This window comes from Cyclopterus lumpus, chromosome 25, assembly GCF_009769545.1.
Source record: "Cyclopterus lumpus isolate fCycLum1 chromosome 25, fCycLum1.pri, whole genome shotgun sequence".
Taxonomy (NCBI): Eukaryota; Metazoa; Chordata; class Actinopteri; order Perciformes; family Cyclopteridae; genus Cyclopterus; species Cyclopterus lumpus.
This window is the reverse complement of record NC_046990.1, coordinates 10940191-10957256: the sequence shown is the minus strand read 5'-3', so window position 1 is coordinate 10957256 and position 17066 is coordinate 10940191. Positions and strand designations below refer to the sequence as shown.

Genomic DNA, 17066 nt, shown 5'->3' with positions numbered 1-17066 from the left:
ATTTGTCTCCCTCTACTGGGGAAAGTGTGTAAAGCAACGCTGCTGCCTTCAAGTGCTGCCTGTAAATGTTAAACCTACTCAGTCACAGAGAGAATATCAGCACACATGTTGTCCAACGAAACCTTTGTGTGGTTCAATTTTTAAATGTATGTAGCAGCAGAAATTATGGAAGAAAATGGGATTTAACTGCTAAAAAAAGCGCTATTGAAATGTAGTTATATTAAAATATATATATTCGTTGGTGAATTATATGTTGTGACAGCCCCCACATACTATACATAATCTGTTTGTACTTGATTACACATGTCACATGTACATTTGAACACATGTTAATTCAAGATATATAATAATAATATAGCATAATAAAAAACAATATAAAAAATATACATAATATTAATTTTTAAAAAGCCAAAGACAGAAACACCAGCCTACTACAACCCTGAGAAAGGCCCCTTTATGCGTTTGTTCCTGTATTTCCAACCGCCCCTGAAGGCAGCAGTCATGTGTGTTTACGTCGGGAGTCCCGATAAGGATTGTGGGTACAGCGTGGGGCGTAAAGGGGTTACCGGAGGGAACCGTGAGGGTGGAGGCTCCCGTCCCGGTTCGTGGGCGCAGACGTCTCCGTAGTTGGCATCCCGGACCCGGTCACGTGGTGGATCCGGTGCACAGTGAAAGGGAAGTGAAGCAGGTAACTACCGACAGAGGGGTCGCACATCCGGGTCACGTTCCTCCAGCTGTGGGTGACAAACCAAACGGGTTGAAAGAAACATATTATGAAACATATTATATATATATATAGTTTAATGAAAAGTAAATGTTTTTCCACCATTTATTTCACCTGCTAGTAATATTAAAACTTACATTTTTTTGTATTATTTTAGTATTAAAAATATTGTTTCATTCTTTTTTTTTTATAAATTAATCTTTAGAATGCAATAACTGACACAAATGTGGGTGCAAATTCATAGCCAGGACTCCTACCCATCCAAAGTAGTCAGTTAGTGGAGGTGATGATTCATCCTCGCCGTCGCCGTTGGTTATTGATGGCCTCTTTTGTCCCTGCAGACGATGGATTGCGTGGAGACGAGGCTCGGAGAGAAAGCAGCTCGCCGTCACAATGGACGCCATTGTGTTCACGTCTTTGATAAATATGGTGAGTTTGGGTGCGATCGGAAAAGGGGTTCCCGGAGACGCTGAGGAGACTTGGTTTTCCTTCTAGTGAGGTGACATTGGTCATAAAGTCATAAAAGAAGACATCATGGACTCGGTAACAGAGCTGAGGGTGGCTAGTTTAATGTTTTTCATATTTATTTAAAAGTGTAAAGCATCATTTTGGAGAATACACGTTCAGGCGGATGAGATTTCATCTCGTATTCAATACCTCGCTTGGGGCGAGAGTAACATTAACTGGAGGGCTGCCACTAATACAAAATACAGAAATATTTAGAATCGCAGATTGGAAACAAAAAGCAGAGCGAGAGACTCTCTTGTGATCCCATCTGTATTCACGTTAATACACTTTTACAAATATTAACAGACGCACTGTGTGAAGCTCAATTGGGGCAAATGAGAAGAAGAATAATCGGAGCAGCTTTCCCCATTATTTACATTTCAAAAAGTTGAATAAAAACTGAATATCCAGAAAAGTTCGTCTAGTCTTCCTCTCCGTGCACTCCGTCCCTGTCTGGCATGCATCTGGAAAATAAGCTCCCATCCTGTCGGAGGACCAGAGACGTCGTCTTCGTTCCATATTTCTAATAAACTCTCTGGAATGTGACGCCGTCGCCCCCCAAACATGCAACGTTTCCGTCTCAAAAGGGACCTTCTGAAGTCGCATTCGGCCACTGCGTCCCTTCAGCTGTTCTCTAAAAGAAACCAGGGCTGTGATTCCCCCGGCGTGGCATAATTCAACTCCCAGTGCATGTAACCGTCAAAGCCTCTTTCCAGTTCCCATCAGTAATCCGGTTAGTTGCCGGACCACACGGGCCGGCCGTGCTACCTAACGCCCACCTATCTAGTTAGCCAGATTCTCGTTCCTATTGTTTCCGCTCTCGGAAATCCCCCTTTTTCTGAGAGCGCCCCGTTTCACTTTAAATGTTATCCCGGAGGCTAAACGGTTTGGCAGGATGAGGAAGCTATTTCCAGAACGCGCCGCATTGTTTTCAAGGTGACACGAGAAGCAGAACTTTAGTTTGAGTGTTTCTTTTTTTTAACCAGACGGTTTGTTTTGCTCCGCTTCTGTTTCGGGGACTAATTGACTTACGATTGTCTCATTTGTACCTCGTTTTATTTTTATTTTTTATGTTGTTCCCACGACAACGTGCGGGGGCATGCCGTTCTCTCTTTGGTCAGAAATGCTCCCAGGAAGATTTGCCTCAAAACCTTCGTTGGGGTTCATGTTGTTTTCAAATGGTTCTGCTCCCGTTCAACACGTCGACCCCCTTCATTCCCCTCCAGGTTCCACCGAGAGCCGAAGAGCCTCGACGGAGGAGCGGCGTTCGGCTGGAATGAAGAAACGGGGCATCAGGATCACGTGAGACCTCCAGAGCTTTACAGATGAACCTATCCCACGACGTGAAGGTCGTCCTCAGACCCTCCGATGCTTTTTGTGAAAGGTAACGTAAAAGCTGACTCTGCGTTCGCAGGTGAAGGCCTTGTATTCCATAACTGTATTCTCGGCATGTGATGCATGAACGATGTATAAAAAGGGACCAAATATATTAGTGTAAATGCATATACGGTACTTGTAATAACAAGATAATCCATTCTCCATCGTCAGCAGGAGGAGGAGGGTATGTTCTGGTACATGTGTTTATGGCGATCCAAAAAAAAAATTAAATAAAAACACTTAATGGATCCACAGCACGCGTCTCATACCAAGTGGGGGGAAACAAAATAGTTTTATTCCGTCTCTGCGAGCCAAGAGCGACAAATTCTACCAGAAAGAAATTCCCCAGCCGCTGCGTCTGAGCCCGCGGTCACGGCCAGACACGTGTCACCTGTCAAAAAGCATCCCGCCTGACAGGCTCCTGAATGCTGCGTGTCATCCCATTCTGTAGAAAGCGTGCTGCAATATTATTAATGTTGACAACGTATCGGACAAACAGAGGATTCTGTCATTAGCGGCCTCTAATTCATGCATAATGAAATACGCGGAGGATTATTCTAATTTTCCTGCGCAGCAATATGTGGTTTGTGGAAGTTTGCGTGGGTTTTTTTTGTTCTTTTATTTTTTTTGGGGGGGTTCCAGTGCAGCATCTCGTAGAGTCTTAATGAGATTAAATGAGTGCGGTTAGCTTAGCACATGTCAATATGCTCGTGGATATGGGGAGAGCACATTAAACAATTTGCCACGCCTGTGCATCACCCAGTTTAATGGAAATTAACAAGGAGACAAAAAAAAACGAGTGGTGAATGTACAAAAAGCTAATGGTGTTTTTTTTTATTAGTTATTTCTCCATTTTGTAATCTTCAGACGCGTGCAACCCGTTCCATTAATCTGGTTAGCGAACAATTCCACGTGCGCCTCCTGTGTCTGTTTTCAATGTCTCGGCTCCAAGGAGACGTCAATTAATTTTTTGCCACCTCCGTCAGACTTCCCAATTTCACGGTCGATTAAATAGAATTATGAGATAAATGTGCTTGGAAATCAAACTCGGACCGAACATCGGACGGGGCAGCGGGGCCGAAGCTCCACCGGAGTCCAAAGACATCGATTACAGATTCAACACCGGCTTCGGTGGACCAACAGAAGACGACAGATGAGATGTTGCTGTGCATGAAATTATATTTTTCATTTTAATAGACATTGATGCTCTATAAACAGACATGGAATTGGAACTCTTTTGTTTGCCGACACGTTTCTCTGAATCTGTGGCGTTATTAATATTGAATATTTAGTTTATTGTGCGGGGGAGATTAAATAAAATCAAACACTCTTAAGAACTAGTTTTCATTTGGATTTTTCTCTCATCTTCAGCCTGTTTGGACATTTATTGTAAAACCAGGTACAGCAAATGGATGTTTATGATGATTAATCTGATGGCTAACATCAGATTAATTCATTTGAATCTGTTCCCCTTCTGCCTTTTATTGATTTATAACCACCATCATGATAAAGTAACAGTGTGAAATAAAAGTTGAATAGTACAACAAATGATGTGCAGAAGATGTTGTTCTTAGTTCGGTCACACAACAGCAGAAATAGACTCTACTGACGCACAAAGAAGATTTATATTAAACTTGTTTCTCGGGAGTTCTTTTATTAATGCGCCACTTCAAAAGAAAGCAAAATCTGTCTTTGCTTTCTTTGAAGCTGTAGTTCATATAAACAACGTAATGTTGCTCTAGATGTATACGCACGAGCGTCCCACAGGCAAAGGAAATGAAAAGGAGAGATTTGGGGTTTGCATAAACAAGAAGGATCTTTGAGGAGTTTAAAATACAGAGATGTTCACATTATGTTACAGCTCGACTACCGCGTTCTTCAGGTGAAGGTTTACTTGTCATTTTGACATTTTGAGTTGCAGAAATCCATTTTTCTTCCTCATATTTGTCATAAAAATGCGTCAAACTAAAACCTTTTGGAGCCACAAAGTTTTGGCCGATGTATAGTGGAGATATTGTTGATGTCATCATATTGCTTTTATTTCCTTCAGTGCATTACGGAAAACCTCGACACACACCTCGCCGGCCGGATGCTTCACGGACGCCAGATTCCAGGCTGCTTCGAACGTCTCTTCAGGAACATTGTCACACACATTACTGAAAATCTCTGCAATCTGTGAAGGGATAGATGACAACGTTAATAAAAGAAAAACTAAACTATTCAACTGTTTTACGTGACTTTCCAGCTCTCGAAAAAAGCCATTTCCATGATATTCAATAGTTTCTTTATGACTGTCCAACTCTGGATACGCACCTCCTCCTTGCTGCGAGGGCAGAAGAAGTGTTGCTCGTAAACACCCTGCAGGGCGTGAACTGACGGATGCAGAAGCTCTGCGGCCGTGGACGTATCCCCGTAGTTGTTGGTGTCGTCGACTCTCCTGATGCGCGGAGCTGAGAGGTCGGAGCGCACGGACGGGATCCCATAGGTGCGTCCGTCTACGTGAAGACAGACCACATGAGGCTTTTTAGAAGATGGGAGTGAATAGAATATGTATACGCTGAATTAGCGCCTCTAAAACTATATATATATATATATATATATATATATATATATATATATATATAAGTAGAAATGTCCAGAAGCAGAACTGAGCATGAGGTGCTCCAGAAGACATTCATGCAGGTTAGTTTATATGATGAAGACTTTTAGAGGAAGACAGCATCTAGCTATTCTCTATTTCTGACTTACTGGTTGTGGGCGGATCACTGACGGACCCGATGAGGGCGGAGGAGGTCATGAAGTGGTCTGGGTTTACTCTGGGTCGCCTCAGGGTCCTGGGGGTCTTCAGCGAGCTCCCTGGCTTTATGGGGTCCAGGTCCTCGGGCCTAATTAAGGCCGACTGAGGCTTCCCCTCTGTGTTGTCCGGAGCCGTGCTGGGTGCAACCTCTGCAGGAGACCGCATCAAAAGACAAATGTTCCAGAAAACGGGCCTCCGAGTGGAACCTCTGCATCACCCTCATGCAAAATGATAACCTCAACTGCAACGCTTCAACCACCATGACTTCAAAACTCATGTCTTTTATTGCCACAATCAGATGAGTGTTTTGTGTAGTTTGAAATACTATAACAATAAACCACCCGCATGTGTAATTCGGTACGTGAGGGAAAACTGACCGCTCGTCAGGATGCATTGCTCTCGACTGTTGACGGGCATCTTGTCCTTCCAGTTGAGGAAGTTGGCAAACTCCAGGAAGTTGATGAGTCCGTCCTCGTCCGTGTCGCAGTCGTCCATCAGGGCGTCCAGAGCCGGCCCGCTCACGTCCAGATGGAACTGGCGACACACGGCCTGCACGTCCTCTTTGTCGATCCTGCCCTTGCCCTCCTCGTGGTTGACAGAAGCAGATGCACTCGTGAAAACATATCCTTGAGCCTCGAGAACGATAGCAGCACGGTTACAAATCTCAAATCTCCCTCAGAGGGCGTTGCAATCTGCACGCGTACGACGCCCTCGGTCCCGGGGCCTCACGCCTCATCTCAAACCCCCTGTGGGTCAACAAGTGTCCGTGCATTCCTTCAGGTTACTTGTGACGAGTTGAGCAGCCAGCAGAGTGTTGGTCAACAACGTGTACCTTGTCATAGTTCCTGAACGCCTGCAGCAAGGAGGGGAAGAGGTGGAAGTTGAGCTTCTTCAGGCGGTGTCGCACTGCGTTGACCAGGCTGCGCCGGCGGTCTCGACCTCTCGCGTACTGGCCGGGCTCCGTGGAGTGGATTAAATCTCCAACACCTGTACAGGTAGGCGGACAAACTCAAATCTTATGATGAGCAACAACAACAACAACAAAAAAGCTCAAGTTATTATTATTTTTTAAAACATAAACTCTACCAAATTCATCCGGCGGCATGAGTTTTCCAAAAGTGTGATCTGGTGAAAGATTCAAGGAGTTTCCTCTCCTAGGCAGATGGGTGTTAGTGAGAAGGTGAAGTTAAACAAAGCAAAGCATCGTCGGAGTCAACATAAAAAAACCTACACTTTGGTCATTTGGCCAATTTGGGCCTCCATCTTTTCCTTGGTCCCAGATCTCTTCCAGACAGGGTTTGGATTGTGGAACCTACGGCACGGGGAATGGAGGGATGAACACACCGGGCTGTGGACATTGAAACCATAGATCCAGTCCTTACTTCTGCGTCTCCCCGAGCCACTGGAGGCTTCTGCCAACGGAACGGCCGTCGCTGAAATGAGGGGTGGCGATCCCGAAGCTGCCGTCTTTACTGAAGTGAGTCCCGGCGTACTTCCTATCGATCCTCTCACCTGGAGAAGAGCACGGGGAGTTTAAAGCTGCAGAAGTCATTTAGTGAAACTGAAAAGGCATTATGGGTAATATCTCGTTTCCATCGGCCGACCAACAAAGTAGGCGTTGTGGCTGCGGAGGTAAGCCTCGTGTCCCTCCTGAGCTTCCCTCTCCACCTCGTCGACGGTCTTTGAAGGGTTAACAAGCTCACGCACATCCAACCCTGAACAAAAGAGAACCTTCTCACTCTTAACTATTCATATTTATAGACCTAGAACATAACATTTCTGAAAATCTGAACGTCTTTTTTTGAATAAAAGTGTTTTTATTTAGTTTAAACTGTGTGAGCCACGCCCCGGCTGCACGGATCACATACCTTTAACTGTCTTCACACCATATGTTGCTTCATTGTTCGTGGGAAGTCCGACATGCTGATCATGTGACCTCCCCACCGCCTTTTGGCTGGAGGCTTCCCTGAGCTCTTGCAACTTCTCCTGGAACAAGGTCTTTTGGGGAGGATTCAGCAAACTTCTGACCTGTTGGAATCGTGTAAAAATCCATAAGTTATATCCATATTATGGGTTTGTTTGTATTGAACTGTGCAAACTGGGTAAAGTCAACTCGTGCCAGAACGAATACTGAACACATTACGGTGAAGCTGCCACAAATCTTCTTTTCTTAAATTGACACCTACAAATACAAGAGCATTTTAAAATGCCAACATGCATAGAGGTTTATGTCCTAAATATGGATACGGTATAAGTTTTGAGAGCCATAAACCTCATCACCTAGCAGAGTAATACATGATCCATTATCATCGACCTAAAACATACCAACCCAACAGGTTGGGGTTGTAAAAACCCACTTTTCTTTTGCCTCAATGAGACGCGTGTGCTCCCGCGTGGTACTCACAGTGACCCCGGGTTCGGTGCAGATGCCGTGAACAAGGGTGCCGGCAACATTTGGATCATTCGCCTTCCCTTGGTGCACTCTGATGGCTCCTGGCTGCGGCTGGATGCTGTTGCGGAATCTCCTGACCCCCGGCGGGGTGAGGGCCTGCAGAGGAAATGATCATGCATGCGCCTTCAAAGCTGCCTGACACTTTAAATGATACATCACTTAAATTGTCACACACACACACACACACAGATAAATGACTTACCCGTGCATCTTGGAAGCAGCATTTGGCCCGGTCTCCTGCAGGTACACGTTTCCCTGCCTGGTGTGAAGAACGTGTTAGTGCTCCGTGTAAAATGTTCATTTAAAGCAGAGCAGAATGAAGCTCACCGGCGGTGTGTCTGGACAGCTGTCCGTGTGTTTGAGTTGGTGGGAAGTCATATTCAACTTTAACCCTCTACGTTGGTTTTAACTGACTCGTCCTCTCGACCGCTTCAACAGACGGTGCGCCTGTTGTTTTTTCTCGTTGCCTAGCAACGTGTGACCGTTCAAACTCTAAACGTTGACTTATTTTTATGAATAACCTTTTTTTAAATATTTTTTTTTTTAAAGTTAATTCTAAAAATGAGAAGTTATTGATGTAAATGTAAATTGATAGTTAATCATATATGTGTTTAATATTAAGTAAATATTTTTTTTTCTCTCTTTTTTTTTATTACCCAAGAGTAATTCCTCTTTCCGGCCTATTATCTCACCGAAAGTCTTAATAGCATTTTAAATTTTTCTTTTCTTTTCTATTTTTAATGGAAAGGCGCATGACGTTACCAGTACGTGGAGAATAAACCCTGCCCTGTGATTGGTCCAGGGGGGAAATGACGTAGGGGGGGGGAGGAGGGATTGTCAATTGTAGCCATTCGATCTGTCATCATCCTTCGTACGATGCGAAAAGGGAAGTTGAGATAAGTGGGAGAGGGACATCGCGCAGCCTTATGAAATCTAACGTCACGGTAGCCGGCTGGGTCATCGACACTCCGAACGGACACTGAAGTGCCACAAAGACCCGGAAGACACCATTCACAGCAACTCCCTCTCTCTCTGGTAGGTGAGTAACTACTAGCAGCGTTAGCTTGTTGGCTAACGGCTCCTCCCGATGCGGCTAAACAGCGTTAGCTCTCCGAGGGCCAAGCTAGGTAACGTCGTACCGCTGGTGAATCCGGGACCGGTCGTTATGTTTACATTGCCCACGTTATTACCCACGTTTGGTGTCGGCAACATATCTGTAAACACAGATTAATGAGGAGGAGGAGGAATTTACAAAAATGAACGTCATACAGCTATTGTTAGCTAGCTGTCACTAGCTTGTACACACCCCAAAAAAACAAAAAAACTGCATCATCTGTGTGTTGGCATTCTCAAAACGTTACGTGGAGGTAGACGGCGGTGTGCGCGCGCGTCAACACCCCGATAAGCCCAGTGTGTGTTGTTATAGGTCACATTAGAGATCGGTTTGAACTTAACCAGGTGGCTAACGCTAGCGGTCGTTAGCTTAACAGTCAACAACAACATGACAGGTTATTAGTGGTTGACTCGGTGTCGTAATGCGACATGAAGTTGACAGTAATTATTTTTGGACTGATGCTGTGTTTTCTTAACCGGTGGCGATGCCAAATGTCTAAGTTAGAGAGCGATGCTGTTGTTATTCACCTTTAAATCTATAGACTGGTATGTGCATATATAAAGACATCTATAATTTCTCCATACCGTACTAATCCCCCTTTCTGAACGTGAAGCTACATGCAGGATTTGCCAGAGGTTGTTGTTGTTGTTACAGTTACACCAGTTGGGCAACTTCGACATTTCTAGATGTAGTGAAATCAGTACAGGTGAGACACTTTTGGGCAACTTTTGGAACCACAAAACGCTGGGTGATACCGTCAGGTGGAAAAAGAAAAAGTGACTCAGACTTAGATAGTTATTTTCCCATACCTGTTTGCTTGTTATGGCAAGTAACCAACTATTGTGTGGAGGGGGGAGGAGAGAGAAGTGTGGCTGGTAATGTGAAACTCTTGTTGACTTTGTATGTGTGTGTAGTTGCCTACAGTAAAACTCCCTTCATGGTCATTAGATCATCCGTGTGTTTGGACTGCTTGTTTTAAAATAAATATTGTTCGAACAACAGCGTAAAACTATGAGATTACAATTTCTGAATATTCCCTGACCTGATTTAAAAAAAAAAAAAAAAGGATTTGACACTGACACTTTGCTTTACTTTCTCTCCCACTCAGATATTTTCTACCGTTTCTCACAGTAAGTCAGCCTCCAGAAGAAGAGACCGGGCAGTGTGACATGGCAAGTAGAGGCGGAGCTACACGACCCAATGGGCCAAACGCAGGCAACAAGATCTGCCAGTTCAAACTTGTGCTTTTAGGAGAGTCGGCTGTGGGGAAGTCAAGTCTTGTACTTCGTTTCGTCAAAGGGCAGTTTCACGAATTCCAAGAGAGCACAATCGGAGGTACATGTCTTTGTTTTTCCCCTCTGTGAACGGGCCTGCAAAGTGTAATGCGGGGACTTGCATTCTTTTATTTACCTTCTTGTCACAGTGAATGAGCTTTTGAATATGTAGATCATCTTCTTAAGGGTAGGGTACGAACGGATAGCTGTCACAAGAGTCCTATTTCCCAGTCAGTAAATAGTTTACGAAACAAAATCAACATATGTGGTGTCAGAATCTAGGAAATAAGAGCAGTGCAAATTGGTAGAAAAGTTGCTTAACATCCCCAAAAAGAGCGTGGTGGAAAACAGTATAGAATACGTACGAGAAGAAGGGGAGTAACGGCCAATAGGAACGGAGAACTGCAGGAGTTATTAGGTAAATTCCTGGGCGTCCTTATCTAGTTGATGGTTTGTCCAGTGGATTACGTGATATTGAAGCAGTCAGTTATCATCTACTTACCCTTTCACCTTATTGGCCTTACATGCTGCTTACTGGACATCGTTATAAGTGGTTCTGGGTAGTTTTCAGTGGAAATGTGTGTAAGTGACTGATTGACAGTGTAACTCCCAGTTTACATTCAATCTAGCCAGAGTAAATAATAATAATAATAAATAAAAGAAAAGGTGTTTGAGTGGATCCCACCCATACAGATTATCAGTATAAAACATGTTTGACACCACCAGCGCCCCGGTTTTCCCAAGTGTGTGTGTGTGTGTGTGGCGCTGCTCTTAAATGATCACTTTGTGGAGCTCAGTAAACACATCGGTTCCTCCTCTTTGTGCACCTGCAGCTGCCTTCCTGACTCAGACGGTATGTTTGGACGACACAACGGTCAAGTTTGAGATCTGGGACACAGCTGGTCAGGAGCGCTACCACAGTCTGGCTCCCATGTACTACAGAGGCGCCCAGGCAGCCATCGTGGTGTACGATATCACAAATGAGGTGAGTTTGCGTTCCACGCGGTCGCAGTTCTCGGCGCTGCTCTCACTAACCGGCGCTGGAACAAAGTTGTTGTGACTGACGACGAGAGATGGAAGTCTTCATCTTGAAATGTTCATGGGCAGCGATCAAGCAAAAATATGAAATTCAAATACATTTGTTTTGGTATCTTGGAGTCATCACTCAACAACACTGTTTATTAAACAATGTGGAATTAATACGTAAGTCACCATTTGTATAATTACACTAAATGCTGATGGATTTTTGATTACAAAGAGAATATTTTGGACTTGGAATCGTTAACCTCAACGTAGTTAGTATATATATAAAAAATGTCAAGTGCACTGGAAAACAGCTGCCACTAAAAAAAAAAAGGCAGCAGGCGATTTTAGTTTTGTTCTATTTGAAATGTGTACTTGAAAGATGAAAGTGTTGCATGCAGACAAAGCGTTTTAGTTTTTTTTACTTCCTCGTTTGCGCTGCATAACTTCCTAATGGCAGCCTCACTGTGCCTCCCACACTGTACAAAACGCTGCTCCTACTGCAGTGCGTGTGTTTCATCTAAAGCATCATCTAATTGTTCCCCCTGTTGTGTTTTGATGAAAAAGATTAGCAAAAGCCCAGCCAGACATCCTGGGAAGCCACCTTTCCATCACATGGGTCTTATTGTTATGTTCACTAACTCTCACCCCGCTCCGTCCTCTCCCTGTTTTTGCTTGCCAGGAGTCATTTGTACGTGCGAAGAACTGGGTTAAAGAGCTCCAGAGACAAGCCAGCCCCAACATTGTAATAGCTCTGGCTGGGAACAAGGCTGACCTCGCAAACAAGAGAGCGCTGGACTTCCAGGTTCGAGTGCTTGTCCATCAGTTGTGCAAACGGAACCAGAACTATCATAATGCATACATGTCCGATTGGCCTTGATCCTCTACTACACCTTCTCTTTCGTAGGATGCACAGTCATACGCAGACGATAACAGCTTGCTCTTCATGGAGACGTCAGCAAAGACCTCTATGAACGTAAACGAGATATTCATGGCCATTGGTGAGTGTCTCATATCTTTTCTCATATTAAATAAGACGTAGTCTTGGCCTGCAGCTCGTCTAGAGGTCACCGTGGCCTTTTGAAGGGCGCAGCCCCTAAACTGTGACTCGGCATCTGAGAGCTGGAGCGCCGCTTGAATTTAAAGGACATCTGTTTTTCTGAACAAAGTCCCATCAGCCCCAGGTGTGACTCCCATGCCCCGCCCACACAGGTGTTTTCACTTATTGACAAATGGCACTGTCATTGTTGCTGCCGCGTAATTATCATGTGGTTGAACACGCTCGAGTGTGCAGGTCACTTTTTTTTAAAAGGGTTCTTTATCCTAAATGGTTGTTTGTTAAATATTAATTTATTGTTTTCGGTGGAAACTCTTTATTTTGGAATAGTCCCTTGAGGGATAATTAAACCCAGTAATCGGGCGGTGTCCCAGAGAATGTCGTCGAGTTGTAACAGTTGCTGGTTTTGTTTTCTGGAAGATATTTAAATAACTTCTCATGTAAACCCAGACAATGAAAAGTATAAAGAAGCGACTCCACTGGAGCTCTGAGGACTTGGCGTGAAGCTCCTCTTAGGAATAGCTTTCCGGCGACGTCATCGCTGACCTCGTTGTCGTGTCATTGCAGCAAAGAAGCTTCCCAAGAACGAGCCTCAAGCGTCCGCAGCCAGCAGCGGGCGGAACCGGGGGGTGGACCTGACGGAGACGGCTCAGCCCACCGGCCGCTCCTGCTGCAGTAACTAACTCTTCCTGCTCATCTGTCCCCGTCTCACACACACACACACACACACACACACACCCCTCCCTCCCAAGTGAACATCTGGACATCGGGCTTCTTGACATCAGCCCTGACCGTCAACCTCACTCCCCATGGAATAGCTAAAAGACTCTGTATAGCTGCATTTCTAATACCTTTTTTTTTTTTTTTTTGGATGTTCTCTTTCTTTAAACAACAACAACTTTTTTTTTTCAAGAAGTGTATATCAGTATAATGGATGCATGTATCACTACAACGCCTAAATAAACACACATTTTAATCTCTTATTCAGTTGGAAGACTAGCCCACGTTTAGAAAGACGAGCGAGCGTGTGACCTGTGTGACGAGCAGGCTCCGCCCCCTCGGTCGCTTCACGGGGTCGACTGGGGTCAAAGGGCGTCGCCTGGGACGCTCTTTGTGTTGTTTAAGTTATGAGGAAAACCAAACTGTTCCCCTCTTGAGATGCAGGAAAGGACCGATGAATCCCTCCTTCCCTCCCATTTGTTACACAGGAAGACGTCTTCATCCGAGGCGCCGAATGCGGAAAATAGATTTTTGGTACCGTCTAAAAAAAAAACGACAACAAAAAAACAGTCTGAAGGACCGTTGAGCGTCCTGCAAAGACGTTAAACGCTCGTCTTTGTTAATCCGCTCCGTTTCGGTCTCAATCAAACGTTCAGACACACAAACAGAATATTGGACTCCCAACCGCCCGTTGTCGGTGTAAAAAACACAATCTATATACTCAAATGTTGTTATAGGGTGCAATGTTGTCTTCTTCCTCCTTTAGCACAGCTTGCTGAGCCTCTGCGCTCGCAAGGAAATTGTCTAGAGATTCCGAACAATTGTACAGTTCAATATATATATATTTTTTTCTTTTTCTTTATCACAAACTGGTCAAATGTTAAACAGTGGTGGTCTCTCTTAGGTGTATGTAGTGTTATTAACAACATCCCTCTCTGGTGTCTTGTTACTTTTCTCATTAAATGGTCCATGGTCACGTTTGAAAGGGACTTTTATTGCATTGCACAGTGTTGATCATGTTTTAATTAATGACCTTCGATTTTATATGACGGACTGTTTTGGACTTGCTAACATACAGCGATGAGTGGGAGGCTTAATTAACCTGACTGGTGGTCTATCTTACGGCTTAATGAATTTTAATGATGTAAAACAGCATTACTAGTGATGGGCTGATCAGTTTTGAGTGTCTCAATACAAACTTAATAAATTCAATAAAGAGGTCTCCTGTACGCCTTTTTGCTCTGAATGTGGAGGGAAGTTAAGATTCTGCTTTTATTCAACCCAATGTCATGTTACTTGACAACGTAGATGTAAAAAAATGTAATTACCAAACTGCCGGCACAAAAGCTGCAATGATTAATAGATTGAAATACAGTTAATCACTATTTAATTTGAACTAGGAGTCTACAGCTGCATGCTTTCCTCTAAATGCTAACATGCGTTTTAGCATCTCTAACGTGCTACACCAGCTTATGAGCACAGATGTTTAATGGGAATGTCATATATGCGCTTTGAAGATATTTTGTAATAAACAAATGACAATTTTGACCTCGTGAGGGTGCGTGAATGAAAAGGTTAGGAGCGTGAGCGCGTCGTAAATGTCGTTGCCGCTCATCCTCTAGTCGAGAGAAGCGACGTTTCACGTGATTGTACATTTTAGAAAAACACTGGATCCTAAAATTCCCACAATGCAACAGATTTTAGGTGCGAGTAACCGATCTTAAAGTGCAGGTCGAGGCGGACTCTTCATGTGTTTCCACCATCTGCCTCCTTCCTACATCGCTAAGCCCCTCCCCCTTTTGGCACCGCCAGGGGATATTCTTTTTTTTTAATATGTATTTCAAATGTCAAACCTGTGAGCACCATGAAGAGTCATTTAGGAAATAATACTTCTTTAACTTTGCAGGTGACCCGTGGCTTATAAAAACAATTTAATACATCTATAATATTGTCACAAAGATAACAAATACATGTGATTTAATGACTTTTACAGGCATTTCCCCACATTTTGTTAGAAGTTACGTGGTTCACTGCTTTCCCACAATGTGCCCTTTTTTTAAATTATGTTGAGAAAACACATTTTCTCTTACAATCTGTCCCCGTGGGAGATTATGACTCCTGATCTTTCCCACCGTCCACGAGGGGCTCATTGTCCATTGTTATGTTCACGCCAATAAAGCATTTTTAATTCAAATTGAATGTGGTTCATCATATAGAAGGCGTAGCCTGTTTTATCGTATTTTTAAACTTCCTCACTGTTGGCAATAATAAAAACTGCTGTGCTGTATTTCCTGTTCACAGTATGATACTGTTTATTGGGTTTTACAGTGATGCAAAGTGCTTCAACATTCACAGGAGGGGTTTTTCACCAATACAAATAAAGCTTATTATTTAAAAAAAAAAAAGTCTTTCAACAGTTTCCCTGGCAATAAAAAAAAAAAAAAAAAAACTACATGTTGGATTTGTGCAGGAAGAGAAGAGAATAAAGTGGGAACAGGATGTTATTTTTGGTCCAAAAAAAGAAGTGTGAACGATTTCGACGCATCAGGTTTGTCAGAATTGACGGCGGTTGTTTCGGTTCCAAATCCGTCCGTCACGCTCGCTGACAGTCAACGTGGAAAATACGGCATTTTGGCAAAAATGTGACAGGCGCCTGAAAATAACACTCACTTTGTGTATGAACGTTTCCTTCAGCAGTTTATTAGAAGGTGACGACTCGGCGAATGTCTCGTTGGATTTGAGTGCTTTTCGGCATTCGGCCCCGTGAAGGGAAATAAATCCAGAGTGAAACGGCAAGAAGACGCGTTCCATCAAATGAATCCTCAGGGCGGATCTCTGTTGAACTGGATCGGCTCCAGTTCACGTCAAAGGCGTTAGCGTGTTGTAGTTATGTAGCTCGTGTAGAAGCACAAGTATTAAACTGGGACACCAGTTCAAAGTTCCTCATTGTGACTTTAAAGGAAGACATTTTGAAAAGCGCAGGTGTTCATAATACTGAGCCGCTTCGCTTTCAGGGTCCTGGTCTTGTGCAGCCCGGCTCACATCGTCATGGTTTACTGGGACGCTTGAATCAAACAGACCTCGTTAAAGTTATGGACTAGGACGAGTTGTGGTGTGAAAAACACACACACACACACACACACACGGACGGACGATACATACAATATATGACACAAGATAGCAGTTATGTTGATACAATTCTTTTTTTTTTTTTATAGATACTTTATTGATGATAATGCACAATATTAAATAATAATAGTTATCACAGACAGACAGACAGACACACAGACACAGAGAGACAGACAGACAGACACACAGACAGACAGACAGACACACAGACACACAGACAGACAGACAGACACACACACAGACAGACACCTGGGTCCATCAATTGAGACAGAGGATCTTGACGTCGGCCTCCCTAGACAGTTACATTTAGTACCATGAGGCCTTGAATCAGGCCTGACTCCTCCTCCTTAAGTAAAAGAAAACACATTGAAACTCAGGATTTAATAATGCCAATGCATTTCCCTCTGGTTGCCAGCAGGGGGCAGCAGTGCACCGTGCTAACACAATGTTCCCATCAGTCCAACCAATCTGGGGGGGAAAAAATAAAATGTTTGCAAAAAACAGCCCAGAAAACAACATCCATCATACAACAAAAAATTGATGCATTTGCACTTAAAATGTTGACGTGCTGGATTGATAACCACTTTTCACAGCACACGAGTTTCACTGTCAGCTACATCAAAATGTCAAAAATCTTGAGACGAGCGAGGTGCGAGAGGGATGATGCAGCATTATAAGTAGTCCAATTGAAGAAGATAAAAATATATTTGGTGATAAAGAAATCAAAGAACACCTCTGATGAAGCAACACTCATATGCACCGACAGGAAGAAGGAGAATGTGGAGTGAGTGAGTCCACTTGGTGCCTCGTCAGACATTTACATCAGCGGTGTTGTGTTTTCGGTTCTCTGCCCTCATCACATATCATTGTGTTCCAACTACAGGCTGTATAA

The 17066-nt window shown here is 43.7% G+C and overlaps 2 protein-coding genes and 1 long non-coding RNA gene across 5 annotated transcripts; 2 read left to right on the top strand and 1 right to left on the bottom strand.

Moving 5' to 3' along the window:
- The first annotated feature begins 529 nt into the window (after positions 1-529).
- Positions 530-4832, top strand: LOC117728046. Its single transcript, XR_004609086.1, has 4 exons — positions 530-688; positions 1066-1153; positions 2458-2615; positions 4659-4832. It is a non-coding gene; the product is annotated as an uncharacterized LOC117728046 (long non-coding RNA).
- On the bottom strand, positions 4379-8293 carry efhb (EF-hand domain family, member B). The gene is made up of 13 exons (XM_034528730.1): positions 8185-8293; positions 8060-8116; positions 7810-7953; positions 7274-7433; positions 7010-7120; positions 6788-6917; positions 6637-6717; positions 6492-6559; positions 6238-6392; positions 5783-5990; positions 5357-5554; positions 4922-5103; positions 4379-4781 (listed from the first exon to the last, which is right to left on the bottom strand). The coding sequence occupies exons 1-13, from the start codon at positions 8233-8235 to the stop codon at positions 4635-4637; spliced, it is 1692 nt and encodes a 563-aa protein (XP_034384621.1). The 5' UTR covers positions 8236-8293; the 3' UTR covers positions 4379-4634.
- A 387-nt stretch (positions 8294-8680) lies between these two features.
- LOC117728044 (ras-related protein Rab-5A) lies at positions 8681-15239 on the top strand. Of its 3 annotated transcripts, none has more exons than XM_034528727.1 (6): positions 8681-8892; positions 10080-10306; positions 11079-11230; positions 11951-12073; positions 12176-12269; positions 12893-15239. In XM_034528727.1, the coding sequence occupies exons 2-6, from the start codon at positions 10141-10143 to the stop codon at positions 13006-13008; spliced, it is 651 nt and encodes a 216-aa protein (XP_034384618.1). In that variant the 5' UTR covers positions 8681-8892; positions 10080-10140; the 3' UTR covers positions 13009-15239. The 3 variants fall into 3 exon arrangements, with proteins under 3 accessions (XP_034384618.1, XP_034384619.1, XP_034384620.1); XM_034528728.1 differs by having other exon boundaries at positions 8681-8896; XM_034528729.1 differs by lacking the exon at positions 8681-8892 and adding an exon at positions 8896-8984.
- Positions 15240-17066: the final 1827 nt, after the last annotated feature.

Bases quoted from the DNA above. Each gene is read 5' to 3' on its own strand.
- efhb (XM_034528730.1), bottom strand. From the start codon at position 8,235: ATGACTTCCCACCAACTCAAACACACGGACAGCTGTCCAGACACACCG. The intron at 7,434-7,809 runs GTGAGTACCACG...CGATTCCAACAG, and splicing joins GCACCGAACCCGGGGTCACT to GTCAGAAGTTTGCTGAATCC. The intron at 4,782-4,921 runs GTGCGTATCCAG...ATCCCTTCACAG, and splicing joins GCCCTCGCAGCAAGGAGGAG to ATTGCAGAGATTTTCAGTAA.
- LOC117728044 (XM_034528727.1), top strand. From the start codon at position 10,141: ATGGCAAGTAGAGGCGGAGCTACACGACCCAATGGGCCAAACGCAGGC. The intron at 10,307-11,078 runs GTACATGTCTTT...GTGCACCTGCAG, and splicing joins CCAAGAGAGCACAATCGGAG to CTGCCTTCCTGACTCAGACG. The intron at 11,231-11,950 runs GTGAGTTTGCGT...TTTGCTTGCCAG, and splicing joins TGTACGATATCACAAATGAG to GAGTCATTTGTACGTGCGAA.